General features: G+C 39.1%; 2 protein-coding genes across 3 annotated transcripts; one reads left to right on the top strand and one right to left on the bottom strand.

Moving 5' to 3' along the window:
* Positions 1-204: 204 nt before the first annotated feature.
* Positions 205-4,700, bottom strand: LOC131769651 (somatostatin receptor type 5-like). 2 transcript variants are annotated; one of them, XM_059085392.2, is made up of 2 exons: positions 4,638-4,700; positions 205-1,764 (listed from the first exon to the last, which is right to left on the bottom strand). In XM_059085392.2, the coding sequence occupies exon 2, from the start codon at positions 1,724-1,726 to the stop codon at positions 758-760; it is 969 nt and encodes a 322-aa protein (XP_058941375.2). In that variant the 5' UTR covers positions 1,727-1,764; positions 4,638-4,700; the 3' UTR covers positions 205-757. The 2 variants fall into 2 exon arrangements, with proteins under 2 accessions (XP_058941375.2, XP_066020262.1); XM_066164165.1 differs by lacking the exon at positions 4,638-4,700 and adding an exon at positions 3,126-3,169.
* A 5,914-nt stretch (positions 4,701-10,614) lies between these two features.
* LOC131769652 (adenosine receptor A2b-like) lies at positions 10,615-15,235 on the top strand. The gene is made up of 3 exons (XM_059085393.2): positions 10,615-10,781; positions 10,922-10,991; positions 13,521-15,235. Exon 3 carries the CDS (start codon positions 13,553-13,555, stop codon positions 14,516-14,518), a length of 966 nt encoding a protein of 321 aa, XP_058941376.2. The 5' UTR covers positions 10,615-10,781; positions 10,922-10,991; positions 13,521-13,552; the 3' UTR covers positions 14,519-15,235.
* Positions 15,236-16,091: the final 856 nt, after the last annotated feature.

Below are 16,091 nucleotides of genomic sequence, written 5' to 3'. Positions count from 1 at the left end.
TAAAATTGAAAAGGGGCTTCATGTTGTGTTATCAGAATATGCTATCGAAGAAGAGTGATTTGTAACAAGGCCCCAAAAACGACAGAAAGGTGAATAAACTTGGAGAAAGATAAGGTCGTTTGACTATTTCTTCTTTTTATTATTGTTATTATTATTATTATAATAATTTTTTCTACAATTAAAGTGAAAAGTTAATCGCCCGAGTCAAAAAAATCCACCATGACACTGCAAGTAACTATATAAAACCAGGGCCAGACACTACAGAAAAATGTTTTGAAAGCATTTTAGCATTAGGGAGTTTAATTTTTTAATTTTCAAAACATTTTAGGGGGGCGGAGAGAGTATGGGACAGACAGGGAAGAAATTCCTCAATTCCTCAAGGTAAGTCGAAGGACACAAATTATGTGCCAATAGCTATGGTGATGATGGTCTTCTGTAAGAATTATGCTTTAGATATTATTTACTTCATCAATTTCCCAACCTTAATTAGAAATTGAAAAGCCACTTGGCGTGAAAATATATTAAATCTACATCATGTGCTATCATTGACCACTAATGACCAAATACACTCAATACTTAAGTTTTTCCCATTTTTCAAACACTTTTACCTACAACGAAAATTCAAGGGGGCTCTGTAACCCTATCTTATTTATTTCGAAGGTTGGATGTTGATAAGGAGAGCTTTTTCTGAACTAAAAATAGGGTTGGCTGATCCCATACCTGCCTTCAATAAACATGTCCTATTATCAACTGCAGATCATGACGCAATGAGACTGCCCTTTAAATTCTTTACCTTGGATTTCAAACGATTGGATTTCAAAATTCCCATCTCAAGAGCTGTGGTATCTTTTGACAAACGTGCCACCTGAGCACGAAGCAGTACAGATTTCTCGCTGATAAAAGACTGATCGCGACACAACATCTTCGTAAAAGCCCTCTTAAACTCGGCGATCCTCAGCGAATACACGAAAACATTGGCGCACGAGTTCCCATAATGCAAAAGCTTTGTGAGATAAATTAGCGACAAGCTCACCGAAACAGGTTGAAGCTGATTTACAATATTTAAAATCGTAAATGGGAGCCAAGCACACAGAGATATAAGCGTGACAATAAGTAAAGTAATAGTCAGTCTTCGCTCTTGTAAAGTTGCGTTACGAAAGTGAGATGATATCTTCCGATTTCCAACCTGAATCCAGATCACTAAGTTTGTAACGAAAACTATCACACAACAAATAGAGAGGATAACAACAGAACTATAAAAGATAAATCTTAAAGGGATGTGGCGAGTGAGTAATTCAATGGCTATAATGGAAAAAGCAAGAAACCACACGAACATAATTCCCACCACGTATTCTCGTGTTCGCATCAATCTGTGACGTAACGGCCACAACGTTGCCCAAAGCCTTTCCAAAGATATCAGCGTAAGAGACAAAATCGAAGCAAGGCCTGAAATGACATCCACCGCTCTGTAGGCGGTCAGAGGAGTTTCTAAGCTTACTGGCCACAATTGCGCCTGTCCCCCAATGAAATAAACGAACATCGGAACAGCGCATGCTCCGACAAGGGTGTCCGCTGCTGCCAGATTTATCAACAAATATGAACTGCGCCTGTGCAGTTTACCAGTTCCAGTAAATTTGACTATCGAGAACACGTTACCAGCGACGATCGTCAGAGCCTCTGTCATGAAGACAGCCGACCAAACAATTGCCTCGCTTCTCGACACCATTGTCTTTAATTAGCAATAAGGCTATGATAGCTTCTCTCCTGTCGAAAGAAAAACAATTAAAATAAAACAAAGGAAACATTAATAGATCCGTTTCATTCAGGCTACCGAAAAGTTTTCACTACAATATGACTACAAAAATTAATCAATCGAAACCTAAACTGAACACATAAGTCATCATGAAAACGTAATCAAATTTATTGAATATACTATATATCAGAAAAAAAAATTAGTGGAAATTTATATCCTCTTACTTTCTGTAAATATTTCAGATCCTTCGGGGATTTGAAAAACATTTTCGTTGCCATGAGTACGTTGGTCCCCTTCTAGTCTTCATTTGGTATACTAAGTGTAAAGTTGTCTCGCTTAGAGTTTTAGTAGTCTTTCACGCCAATTTTTTTTGTAAGATACTCTGTTGCTGTGTTGAAGAGACATTAGTATATCCAGAAAACTAATGTAGAAGTTCGTGTTTCTTCCCCTCCTTACCAGCTTTATTCCCAACAAGAGTGTACATGAATATTTTACCCACATAAACTATGTAGTAGTTTGCCTCTGACCGATTCCATCTTTTTAAATCAGTGTTTGAAATAACATGGTATTATTGTCAGGAATTCTACAAAACAAGCTGGGATAGCCGTGTAGTCAACGAAAGTCAGTATTTTCAACTTGGCATTCAAGGCAAGGTTTCTTAGGCTACTGCACACGGCTCCCGATTGATTGTTATATCCAACAGCTTGGAGTTTCACCTATGATGTCATCAAAACAGACTTATTTGAAGTCGAACCGCTGGAGGGTGTTTGCTTTTTATTGACAATAGATAAAAAAATGCAAAAGGCAAAGTGAAAGATATTTTAATTTAAAAACTCCGGGATATTTTCATGACAGAAATAAATGTTCCTTTCCCGGCAGCGTAAGTCAACTTATATGCATAACCACTTAAACCTTAAAAAACACCAAGCTGATGGGAAGGATTGTTCGTGTGCCCGGAACTAGAGTGTATTCCACGTAGACAACGAAATATACAGATTTACTTCAATTCAAAATCATTTACTACATGGCTTCATAGTTCTCTTAGTTGTTTAATATATATCACTATGAGTGCCCAGTTTAATATCTTATCAACGATAACTTTTGGGACAAAACTTACCCGAAATTTTAAGAGAATCAGCTTTCAAAGGGAAATTAATTATGTGCTTTCACAAAGTACATTTTTGATACGGTTTCACTATAAGGTTTAAAATCATTTAAGAGAGAAAAAAAACCTTAGTCACAGATGTTAATAAAAAGTAGTAAAAGCTTCGTTCATCTGAACAATTCGGATTATGACGAGTAACGTATTTCCATTTTCAGTTTAGAAATTTTTTGACACTCGAAGTAATTCATTGTATTGCCTCTTGCTTACCAAAAGTTTTCTTTCTCTTTTCGCTGGATGGTACAAGCCAAATGCAAGTTTCATCGCACACCGTGACGTGCAAACATATGCGCGTGGTATTTTCAAATATGCAAATTATAGCTGAAACAAAAAAGGATAACCACTCGGGGTCCAGTGTAATTTAACAAGGTCGAAGGCATACAAAGGTAATAACAATTGAAAATTGATTTGTAGATGTTATAAGCATCACGTCAACTTGAGATCTCTGAAAACCAATAGCGCCATAGCTATCGAACGATTCTTTGTTGATGAAAACGGGAGAAAATAGATTGGCATGGCAAGGGAGACTTGCTTTGCTAAAATCATGTGCATTAGAAATTCAACAATTTCGGGAAGTCAACCATACAGTCACGAAACAAAATCAAGACTCAAAATGCGCCGGGAAATGCTATTTTCTTATCAATTTAAGTTAGTTAAATTCATCTAAATCAAAGCATTTGTCCTTTTTTTCCGCCCAAAAAATATTTTTTAAAATGCTTCACAGAGAAAGATTACGCATCACAGTCTTTTGTGTCTTGCCGCTGTTTGAAACTCCTACCAGCGTAAAGAGGAGTTTTTATTGGGAATAGAAACATTTCAAAGTAAAATGTGAAAATGTTAAATATCTCCGATACAAGAGACAACATAAAAACTAATTTCCTATATTTCCATAATTTCGCAATATTCACCTAACTTGTTCACTGGGTCATTATTTATGCAATTTCAAAGTATTATTGGTAAAAATCGATTTTGTCGTGAGTTTTATTCAGTTCGAGTCGAGTGTAAAAGACTAAACTTTTCAGGTGCGACAATTTACAGGTTTCATCAGAACTATTTTCGAAAAAATTAGAGATTAAAAACAAGTATTATCGAAAAGAAGAAACATGCAGACGTGTTCCTATAACTTCCCCTGTAGGCAGAATTAAAAACGTGGGCAAGGTGAATTGGCTCGAAATTTTGCATATTGCATCTGACGGAGTACCTGTCACTTTCGCAAAGCAATAAATGAAATTAAACCCACATCGATTGAAAAAAATAGCGAGCTTCGCTTTATACAAAGGTGATATCATAAGTACTTCTAACGCAAGAAGTTAGTGAAACTGACAAATCGAACGAAAAATTATGTAAATAAAACTTGTAAATAAAAATTGGATTGTATACACGATATTTCAAACGGGTGATGAAAATTGTACCATTGTACTATCGAAGGAAAAAGTTCAGTTCCTTTGAATGAACCGCTTTGGAAAAAAATCAGCTTGAGATATCTCATGCTATTGAAAAAATAAAACCCGCGAAACCGTATCACAATATTCATTAACTGTTCATGCAGCGTTGAACACTTAATTGCCTCCTCAAAGCCTTATTCGTTCGTTCTGCGAAGAACTTGTACAACAAATCCATCCGCACGTCCTTTCTCATTCAAGGTGATAAAATTTTCCACTGCGGTAGGTAAAATAATACGTTGATCATGGCCAGCACTTGATTAACTTTTCTTTAACTCACCTGAAATTCTCTTTAATCTTCTAATTATACAGAATTTGATTCATGAGACGCTAACATTCCGAGTGAAACATTAATATTAGCATATGATGTGCTATAACTCGCTAGCTGGCTCTGTCAGAAATGCAAATTTAATTAAGCTGCCACCCAAAATTGTATTACTGATGTATTTGACATTCAGCATATTGTGATGAAAATTTTGGCGGTGTGACAAAAACACAAGTTGTCTACGACTGCTGCTTATCCGCTCTCTTTACACACAACAGTTCAATGGCTTCACCATTAGAAAAGAATATCTCAAGTTGCTTTAGACTTGTTTTGTCAGGATTTTGCGTATAAGAGGCAGGGACTAAATGCATATTTCAACTCCCCTTTTTTTCACTTTGCATAATTTTTTGATGCTAGCAGTTCTCCTTTGCATCTTTTTTAAATCTTGCTTCGTCTCCTCTATGGGTTTGAACGTTTGTACAAATACATGAAAACACGTATGTATTCTAAGCTTATGGCGACGAAGTGGAAAGCGCCGAAAATATATTTCAGCCTCTTATAGATTAACCCTTTGCTCCAACGAGGGGCTCAAAATCAAAACGTCAGCTTTATAAACTCTTTTAATAGACAAACTGCGGTGTTATACAAGGATCTCCAGCCCTGTGAAAAGCCATAACAATACACTTGAAAAAATAGGATAATTTTGCACGTGTGTTTGATATCGCCAATCAGCTAGTGTCACGCGCCTTTCGCGCCACTCTGTTACGTTGATAAATATATGGCAATCTTAACCATTCTCAATCCAAGGTCGTTTGTCGAAATTTTCTCGGGCTATGGCTGCTAAAAAAACTGGAAAATTCGTATCGCTTGCAGACCGTGATGTTCAAAATTTGCTAAAAGTGGATGGTTTCGTTTGGTTTTCAAATCATTTAATGAATGTCACGTGCAATTTCGAGGCAAAAACAAACAAAACTATCGACAGAGCTGAAAACTAAACTCCAAAATCCAAATCTTTCCAAGTGCTTTTACCATCCCAAAACTAGATCACGTGCCCCTCTTCCCACCCCCGAATTATACCTTATGTATCATACACTCAAACGTCTTAGGAATTCACTGTCCTTTAGACCATCCTCCGACTCCCCGATGGGTCGGTGATTCATCGAACTAAAAAACAAGTAAACAGTAAAAATCGTTTCTAATGATCTGAATATGGGCATGTCCTTGTGACTGATCTCACCAAGACATTACGACCGGTCTGCAGTTTCACTGCACCCACATGCCCCTCTGCTTCTGGGTAAACCTCCAAAACTCTGCCAAGAGGCCACTGCTCATAAGATGTGTCGGGTGCCAACATTAACACGACTTAATTCACCTGAATGTTTTTCTGCTCGTTCTGCCATTCTGATCGTCGGTTGAGGGTTGGTAGCCGCTATCAAAGCCATAGGTTCCAAAAATGTCATACAAGTTTCAGAACACGCCTCCACCGTTTTCTTGGACTAAATTGGCTTACTGTCCAAACCTGACCAAACAAAAAATGATTCGGAGTAAGTGGTAAGTCGTCCAAGGGGCTCACTGATTTATACGCTGGTCAAGCAGGACATCCTAATCCAATCCAGTGGTACACATGTCTTGCAGAGGAATCTTTGCTCTAATCACATACGGGGCTATAGACCCCATGGGATCAAACAGCGTGGCTATCTTCCGCAAGAAGTTTCGCTTGGTTAAGGGGTACTCCTCCTCCGAACAGTTCACTCTCACTCTTCACTCTCAAATCGTCTCTAGCCAGCCACAAAATGTCAAGAGTCTTCTCTGACGGCAAATTTCTCATGTAGAAATCTACTTTTACAGCTCTATCCACTTCAAGTATCTTCTGGAGTACTTTTTGGAGGTTTGAAAGCCACTTTCTTGTATGCATAGCAGCAGACTCCCACATGGCTCATAAAGCTCTATGCACTCATCTTCACCAGGTGCCGAGTCCATACTGTCCGTAATTCATATAGGTGAACTCCAAATTTTCGAAACCGCAGTAGCACATCAAAGATATCACATTTAAGCTTGGGCCCTCGGTACTTAACATCATTCAACGATACCCTTTTGAATTTCGCGGATTCATCGAACACCATGTAGTCGTCTTCGTAGTCGTCTTGTCAGGTCTCACGAGTGCGAAATGCTTGAGGTACCAGGACTTCTCGTCTCAGGAGGCAATTCCTTGGAAATGTATCCCTCTCTCAAGTAATCAGCGATAATGTTTGAATATACCCCACTCAGCAACAAATCCTTCAGAAGTCTCTTCTCTATACTCAACGATCGGTTCAACGCCATGTCAAAGTTATTTGGCAATGCTGTGACGTCTGATTTCCATGGCATGGATACCTCATATTTTCCGTCTTTAAACCGCACTGAGCTGTTGAATCTTTGGATGGCCATTTCCTCGACCTGTGCAAGTTTCTCTCCTTTAGTTCCTGAACCTGAAGTATCAACTCCTAGAACTTCGAAGCACCGAGCTTAAGTCCTTCTCTAGCACAAAATAGGCCGCGTTAAAATAAGTTTGTGGCAGCCTGCCAGCCATCACTTCAGTTGCACCAATGCATGTTTAGCCCAAGGGAGTTAGTCGAGCCTCAGGTTCACTAGGTTTACCACGAATATCTTTGACTGAATAATGCAACTTTACAGGGTCTATCCCAATCAGCATACCAATGACCGGAAGTCTCCACCTCATTGCTTGCCTTTTTCAGTTGACTGATTGCATATCTCTGTTACTCCGATTGCTGTAAAAGCTCAGATTCTTGCATTAGTCTTGCCATCCACGCTTTCAGGGTCAAACTCAACAGGCGTGGTTTGAAAAGAATCCTCCCCACCATTTAGAACAATAGCAGTGATCTGCTGGACAGTTTCTTCGAATCCTAACACGGCAGCCACATTACCATTGATGTACGTCTTTCTGTTAGCATCATCCAACAAAGCATTCACCACCATTCTTCGATACCTTCGACCCCCATTCTTCAATACCACTGGCACAGTTCGCAAAGCCACATAGTGTGGCCGCTCTGGTGAGATTGGAGCCGCAATGGTTGTCGTTAACAATCGTTCAGCCAGGAACTGTTGCTCCCCTCCGTGCTAGGATTGGCCCCATAGTCTGACTCTGACTAATATCGGCAACTGGTCCTCTCTCTGGCTCTTGGTGTGGTATGTATAAAGTTGCCTCGTTCCTTGTTAGCAGTTGTCCATGCAGTAGTCCATTGTGTGTGTTCTGACAGCCATCAGTACCACACATCCTGCTTCGAGTACAACGGTCACCTCTGTGGTCCCTTTGAGGCATCGATAGCAGAATTTCAGTCGTTTTGCAACACCCCAACGACTCGGTTCATCCATCTTCTTAAACTCGTCACATTGCCAGAGTAGGCGTTTGTTTTTTGCAAACATCACACTTCATGTCTTTCCAAATAACGTTTGCGTTCCTTCTCTGCGCCTTCCTGATACTCCTCTTAATGTTTCTGCCGCTACACTCTGAAACTCAAGTTCCTCATCCATGGCTTCTTCCAGCTTCTAAAGTTTATTTTTTGCGTCTTCCTTTGCTTTTGACAACTCCGACTTGGCCTCTTGAATTTGAGTTTCCAATTGCCTTTGACGGCAGAGATTTTCTTTGTCAAATTTCTTTCGGGCGCGGCTGACAGATGCCTCTTTCATACGAAATTTCTCGTGGAGGTCGGCCACTTGTTGGTGCGCTTTTGCTTCGATTCCTGCGTGTGCAAAGTTCACATTTTCACAGAAAATCCAGACGCTTAACTTGCTATTTGGCATCCAAATACTCTTGATAACAATCTTGGGCTTCAGCAAACTCCTTTTCGATTTCTTCAATTTCGTGACCTGTTTTTTCCACGCCATTGTGATCCTTGACTTTAGAATAAACTTCTGCCAACAGCGCTTTGACCTGAAAAGTCACTGTCCTTCAGATAAGGGGAAGACAAACCGAAAGTTACATGCTCAGTGGCTTTGGGCACGACACAATAGGTCTTAGCGGTACACCGGCTTAATGGATCGGTAAACCATAGATTCTAGGCGGCTGTTTGTGTCGAGGTCTGATCTTGTTGTAAACGGCCTCTGATAGACACCCGCTTAGCTTCCAGGTAGCAGGTAATTTAGTGTTAACAACTGGGTTGAAAACGTAAATTAGCCACCGTAAAGAGTAAACCATATTCCCACCAATGGCGTAGCTCCACTTTCTGCATATAAACCCACACACAACCCACAATTCCTCCAATCGCTCTGACGAAGGGCTAACGCTCGAAACGTCAGCTTTTTTACTCTTTACGGTGGCTAATTTACGTTTTCAACCCAGTTGTTAACACTAAACTGCCTGCTATACTCTCCCACTGACGCAGCACCACAGTTTCTTTAGAAAGTTACCCCTAGCTTCCAGGTAAGCAGCTTTTCCGACAACTTGCGGGTCAGACGTTCTGTCGGATCTTTGTTGAGGAGCTGTTTACGGTCCGTTCTCCATAAGCGTAGACATCTTAGATCGGTAGGTGTCGGTATCCATGATCCATTCTCGCCCGAAGTCATGTCACCCGAAACCTGAGTCATGTTGCCCGAAATTTAAGTTATGTCGCCCGAAAAAAAAAAATCAAGTCGCCCGAAGAAACAAATACTAAAAAGATCAGAATTTCAGACTGTTAATAGGCAATAACGTTGAGAAATTTTTATCACTAAAGCACTCTTTGTTTCCTACAACACCATGAAGATTCTTAAAGCGTCGTTTTTTCCTAACAACAAAGGGAAACGTTGTTCGTTTCCAACAACAAAATGCAGCGTAGTTCGTTTGGTATGTAATCGTTTCTTACTCACGGACGTTTCGTAAGCTTGAGAAACTCTCTCTTGGTTTCTAACAATACCACGAAGACTTTGACTACACAGAAATCGATCGTATGCTCGAAATTGAGATACTTTTAAGTAACGATTTTAAAAGCGTTGTTCGTTTCTAACAACAAAGGGAAGCGTTCTCCGTTTCTGACAAAAAAAAATGAAGCGTTGTTCGTTTGGTAACAAATTGCAAACAAACTTTATTGATACAACTGCACTGCGTAAACATTCACATTTTTGCTGATTTGGAACATACCGAGCCTTGTGAATAAGGGTGTCATATAACCAACAAAAGTATGAGTATTTTAAAAATGAAGACAAAAGGACACTGATAGGATTAAGTGGAGTATCCATCAAGCCATGGTTATCCCTGAAGCGGAAATCTGATCGCGCTTTGTAGTAGTGACTTTTAACTCGTACAAACGGATTTTAATGCGGACTCCGATATGCAAATGAGTCACTCACCAACTCATTAAGATGTGGACATTGTGGCAATCAGTCGTTCCCAACTCGCCCGTGCGAGAAAGCACACGAATTAGAGATTTATTAAATTCTGATTCCAAGAGCATTTTTATTTCGACCATGGCATATCATTGGACATCAGTGAAAAATGATCGACGGAGTGATCAGAAAGTTTATGATTAAGTTTAATTCTGATGTAGTTAGTAGTTACATAAAACTTGTAAATCACAAAGTGCTCGAAATGATCTTTATTTGTTACATAATCCAATCTCATGAAGCAAAACAAAAAAAAATTCTCGTTCGTAACCTTTTCATTGACAGAAAACACTTTCCATATTTATTCCGTCTTCACCTATCAACCCTCAAGATCTGATTACTTATTCTCCTTTCCTTTCGCCATACATTTTGTTGCAAAGTAGTCGGGAGAAATTGCCGATTATTTACCACCTGCTATTGGAAAATGTATTTGAAATTCGACGGAAGGTTAAATTTACGAGTTCAATCGTGTTCTAGGTCTATGCTGTCAAGCAAATAATCCCAAGATGAGTTTCTGCGACACAAATTGGTCATTATTGGACCAAATACGAGAAAGATTAAAATATGCATAATTTTAATACAAGTTCAGTATACGGCATTGTCACACTTTGTCGCTTGCTCAGTGAGACGTGAAAAGTGAATCAGTATCGGTGTGAAAATCTGCAAGTTAAATTATCAAGTGAGCAAAAGATACTTGTATTCTTAGTTCATTTCACAAGGAAACAAGCTTTTTGTTGAATCTGGTTCTTCCTGGATTCCAGAACGTTTGACAAGGGACAAAGTAGTTAAAGTGAGGCCAAGGTAAAGTATCTCGATATTAACAGGCTCTGTCCGTTGGTATAATTAACTGCGTCAACAGTTGACTTTCGGCGTTGCTTTTTTGTGCAACTTACTTCTGAAAAGTTTATTATCATGTAAAACCTTCCTGTCTTTAATTTCAGCCCACAGAAGTTTAACAAAAGCTGCAAACTAAGCGCATTCCTTCCAAAGAGTGAACACTAGCCAGAGCCAGTAAGTTTACGCTCTTATTTAGAACAATGTATAGTATTGAAAATATGTTGAAATATGGTAAAAATGTTTATCTCAGTGTTCCTTTCAAAAAGTGATTTGAAGACGAAAACTTCTTTTCTGCCGTCGAATACTTTTGCCGATAGCTAGGAGTACAGATTTGTTGCAGAGTTAACTTTGGAGTAATTTGTAATCAAACGTGATAATGAACATCGTTAAATGGCACATAAACTATGGCAGGCGAGCAACAGAGAGTCACAGCCGCCAAATTACTTCAAGGATTAACACAGAAGCTTTATACCTAAACCCTTTAACTCAAGTGAGGCTTTGAACAATGTTTCGGAACTTTTCAAATTCCACGCAGTTTTTTTACTTACGTTTTAAACGCGATATCAAATCTAGTCATCATCGCGGCAATCATGACATGAAGTCAACTTTCTGAGCGCTGTGATTGAACTCTATATGAAGCTCTGCACTCGTGTTCGAAAGTAAGTCTTAATTTTTCCCACGATCCAAAACAAAGCCATGTTTGTGTAAATTTTATTCGAGCTTAAAATTTGAAAGATCAGGATATGCGGATATATGAATGAGTTCTTCGATTAGCAGTTAGAATTTACGTTGGTAGACCGCTAAGAGTTGTCAAGAGTTTTGCAAAGATCTAAAGTATATTTCTGATAAAAACACTCTGCTGACGTATGATGGCAACGATTAGATTTGAAACAAGTAAGCAAATAGACAAAAGAAAGGGTCCACTTGATTTAACACTGCAAAATGAACCCAAGGTCGGCGTCATGAGATCTTTTCACTTCAATAGCACTTATATCGGGTACTGTCGCAAACTGATGAATACGTACAATAACTGTCATGATATCATTTGTGGCTTACTTGACAAAAATTACCACTTTCCTAGGCAGATTACAAAATGATCTTGACACGACTTCTAAACAGATTATCATAGTCTGGAATGTAAATAGCTTTCTTAGTATTTAGACTGCGACAGAGTGTCTTCTAAAGACAACTGATGCGTAAACTCTTACTTAATTATCAGCTTTATAGCAAACTGCAATCAGTCAGAAACTGTCAAATCTTGCTATCACAGTCAATTTTTAGAGGCGATCGAACTGTTCCGAAGTGTATTCAAAATCGGTTATTTACTTCTTACCTTAAACTTCATACATATTTTTCTGGTCTTAATGAATTTTCTGTCATGAACCAGCATAGATTATCTAAGCTCCGCCCACGAGTTAGTGTCTATTGCTTTTGATCAAAGCTTTGCTCTATGGCCACCTCTGTTTAAAAATTCTTTAACATGAAGCGAATAGTTTATCTACGCTTTGTTTGGTATGGAATATCTGTGAACAAATCTTTTGGTTCAGTTCTAATATTACATAATTCCCATAGTTCATCAAAAAATTTCTTATCTACAAAAAGAAAATGAATAAATAAGTACAGATCAGCTACTATAGAAACAATTCATAACTTCTTATTAACTGAGCGCAAGTGCCGTAATGGGGAATATTGGCCTATAGTAGTAGCAGTGCGGACCGAGCGCAGCGAAGTCCGTACAAAACGACCGGGAGCCAATATTCTCCAATAGGGCTCGAGCAAAGGGAATGAGTAAGCGGGGTTACTAAGTAGATTGTTAGATGGCACTCTTACCAAACTTATTTATTTCAAATTTTCCGGCCTTCGCGAACAAAAATACACGGCTAATGACCACTTTTGTGGAAACGCACCTCAGACCTTCGGAATCTGCGCTCCGATGCTCTACCAACTATGATGAGCAAGGCCCATTACGAATTTCACGTATGACAGGGGAATTCAGTATTATCAATTGAGTTCATAATACATATTGATAACTGAGTTGGCTAACGCTCGAAACGTCTGCTTTGAAACTTTTCACGGTGGCCAATTAACGCTATCAACTCACTTGATAGTACTAAATTATCCTGTTATGCTCTCCCACCGACGCAGCACCACAGTTTCTTTAGAAACTCACCCCCTTCATTCATATATGATATACGTCTGCATATACTGCTTGGATAAGCAATGTCGTTAGCGTCGTGTTATGAAAATAGAATAAAAAAGTGTAAGGGAGTTTTGAATTTTTATAATTTCTTAACTTTCGAGCTTTTTTATTTGAAGGATTTCAGCCAACTAAAAACTCTTTCAGCCGATTCAATTGGTAGATGGGTGAATACAAGTGAACTTAAAGCACATTTTTGAAAAATAAACCCCAAATAATTGCAATTTTAGGGTTAGGAAAGAAAAATATTTCAAAGAGCCAAAAAAAGGCTCGAAAACAAAACAAAACAAAACAAAAAAGACAAAAAAATCGTTCGAAGTGCAGGAAAATGCTATTGATCTCTGTTTGCATCTGGTTGAGACGGTGACACAGGTGAGGGGAGGTGCTCAATACTTTATAAAGTTCTGGAACAAAGCGAAGTGGAGCAAACTCAACACATTCTCGGCTTACTTCCGATACTCAATTAAATATTGCTGCATTACTTTTTCCACCATATACGATTTTAGGTCACATCCTCTTCACTGACGAGGAAATCAAGATGACCACGCTAATTTCAGAAAAAGAAAACCGAGCCTGGTGCGTCGTCTACGGCCTAGAGTCGGCGGCAATTATTATTGGGAATATCCTTATTATAGCTGCCTTCGCCATCACTAAGTCCTTACACAGGAAAACCTATCTGTTGCTAATCAGCTTGGCAGTGGCTGATCTCCTGGTGGGTGCGGTAGCGATACCGATGTTCATTCATTACATTGGTGGATCAGTTACCAATTGGTGGGATGTGGACGATCACGTACAACCTGCCCAGACCGCCATCGAGATATTTGCCTCGTATGCCTCGATTTTCTTCCTGGTCGCTATCGCTTTGGAGAGACTTTACGCAGCTTTGTCTCCAGTCGGGCATGATAACTTGAAACCTATCGTTTACTACATCGTAATCACCTCCATCTGGCTTTTATCGGTGCTACTCGGCGTTTTGTCGTTTCTCCGAGAGGAGCATGTCGGTGCAGCAGATAATGAGGGGGTATTCCTGTTTATCATGATTTTACTTGCCTTATCAATGATAACTATTGTGGTCGCTTATTCAGTGATCGCCTGCATTTTACTGGGTGCGCGCAACAAAAGCGATGACTTTCAGAAGAGGATGGCGGTTACTCTCCTGATCTTAAGCTTGATTTTTATAGTCACTTGGTTGCCCTTTAAAGTGATTAATTACATTTTTCACTTTCAGCGGGGTGCAACCCTTTCATGTAGCCCAGGTGACTTTGCCTGTCTCTATCACGCAATATACGCTACGAAATTCCTCCATTATTTTAACTCAGTTGTAAACCCCATTATTTATGCTCTGCGCGTGAAAGATTTTAGGAAAGGAGTCAGGCGCATTTTTTGTTGTTGCTGTGAGGAAAGTGCACCGAGTAACCCTCCCCTGGGGTATAGAGAAAGAGGAATCGACAACATGGTTTCAATGCATTCCATTGATACCAATGTTCCCTCTATGTTCTTGTAAACAGCAATAATGGAAATATATCGGTTTTAGTCTATTAAGAATTAAAATCACGTTTACTGGGCTTAAACGACATGTATCTTATTGAAACTTAGAGGATTATGTGGGAACTGGTATAAATTTCACGAGTTGTTTTTTAGTCAGTGGTTTTAATGTTTAGTTCTCAGTTAGAGGATGGGTTTATTGGAGCTTAAAGCATGTTGATGGATCGATATTTTGAGGCACTGCCGGTCACACCTAACCGTCTACGTTTTTGCACGCGTTCAAAGTCTTTGAAAACAGAGATTCATCCAAATTAATCCACCGTTCGTTCCTTTACGGTTGTCTTACCAACCATTGTAGAGTTCGTGGTGTTATGAAGTTCCTAAATTTGCTTTTTTAGTCTTTCGATTGAACGTTAAGTTCTCTAGTGGGGCAATCAGTTAAAAAATGAACCCGCAATGATGACTCTAAGAATATTGTATTTTAGAATTTTAATTAGAAGTTTACAATTACACGATTACTATCAGCTAAATTAGATTAGATTTTACGAAGCGTAGTTTTAATTTCTAGTAAAGTTTAATTATAGGATTTGTTTCAATGACACGTAAAATTCTTGTGAACCTCCTCAATCCTGTTTCTGTTAAGCGAATGTACATTTATGACATAACTCGCTGATTTACTATAGATGGAGCAATGTTTATCAAGTTTATGTACTTGTAAATAAATTCTTATGAAATACAGTGTGTGTATTACCTCTGTAATACCTCTATGTTCCTTACCTTTCGTCCCATGGTTAGCACCTTTCAGTGATATTCTATCGTTGGAATTGTCGCGTTTAAGCCAAAGAGAAAAAGTGTTTAACCAGTTTTTTGTTTCGGGCTGTCTCTGGGCTTTGAGGGACAAAGTCTCTTTGATTAAGTTTGACCCATATTGTAGTGTAAGAGACGCAAGAACGGCCAGTCCAATGCAGGTACCACAGTGGTACTTAAAATAAAGTTCAGGTATTCACACCATGAAAAGAGCGCTAAAAAAGATAGAAAGCCTGTAAAGACCTACAAGCTGGAGATGAAAATGACGTAATTACGTGTTGCCGTGGTGACATGGCGAAGAGGTCGAAGTAAGGTGTGGGTTTTCTCCACCGCAATGGCGGTGAGGAAGGAGATTGAGCTTAACCCAGAAAACACGTCAAATGGGATGATGATCGTTATTGGGATATTCTTAACGCCGTTACTACCATCTTGTAGAAAAAGGTTCCCCACGATTGCTGTAAAAATGACAACCAAGCCAACGATAAAGTCAGCAACACTGAGATTTATCAATAGAATCGATGATCTTTCCATGAAGAACCTTCTTCTCCAGAACATTATAATGCTCACAGTGTTTCCTAATACAATAAGAAGCCCCAACAAACCAAAAACCACAATTTCCTCTGCGCTGAATCTATCGCTGGGAATGAAAGAGACCGTCGTGTGATTCATTTTGGTCGAAATTTTTGCCGTGACTATTTCAAAAGATAAAGTTTTATTTGTTATTGCTGTATTTATCCCTACACGGACACTGTGATGTATATAATAGATCTGCCTGTCCTCTTTAC

The sequence above is a fragment of the Pocillopora verrucosa genome, chromosome 3, assembly GCF_036669915.1.
Source record: "Pocillopora verrucosa isolate sample1 chromosome 3, ASM3666991v2, whole genome shotgun sequence".
In the NCBI taxonomy this organism is placed as follows: Eukaryota; Metazoa; Cnidaria; class Anthozoa; order Scleractinia; family Pocilloporidae; genus Pocillopora; species Pocillopora verrucosa.
The sequence above is the reverse complement of the archived record's forward strand: the minus strand, read 5'-3'. Positions and strand labels throughout refer to the sequence as shown.

Bases quoted from the DNA above. Each gene is read 5' to 3' on its own strand.
- LOC131769652 (XM_059085393.2), top strand. From the start codon at position 13,553: ATGACCACGCTAATTTCAGAAAAAGAAAACCGAGCCTGGTGCGTCGTC.
- LOC131769651 (XM_059085392.2), bottom strand. From the start codon at position 1,726: ATGGTGTCGAGAAGCGAGGCAATTGTTTGGTCGGCTGTCTTCATGACA.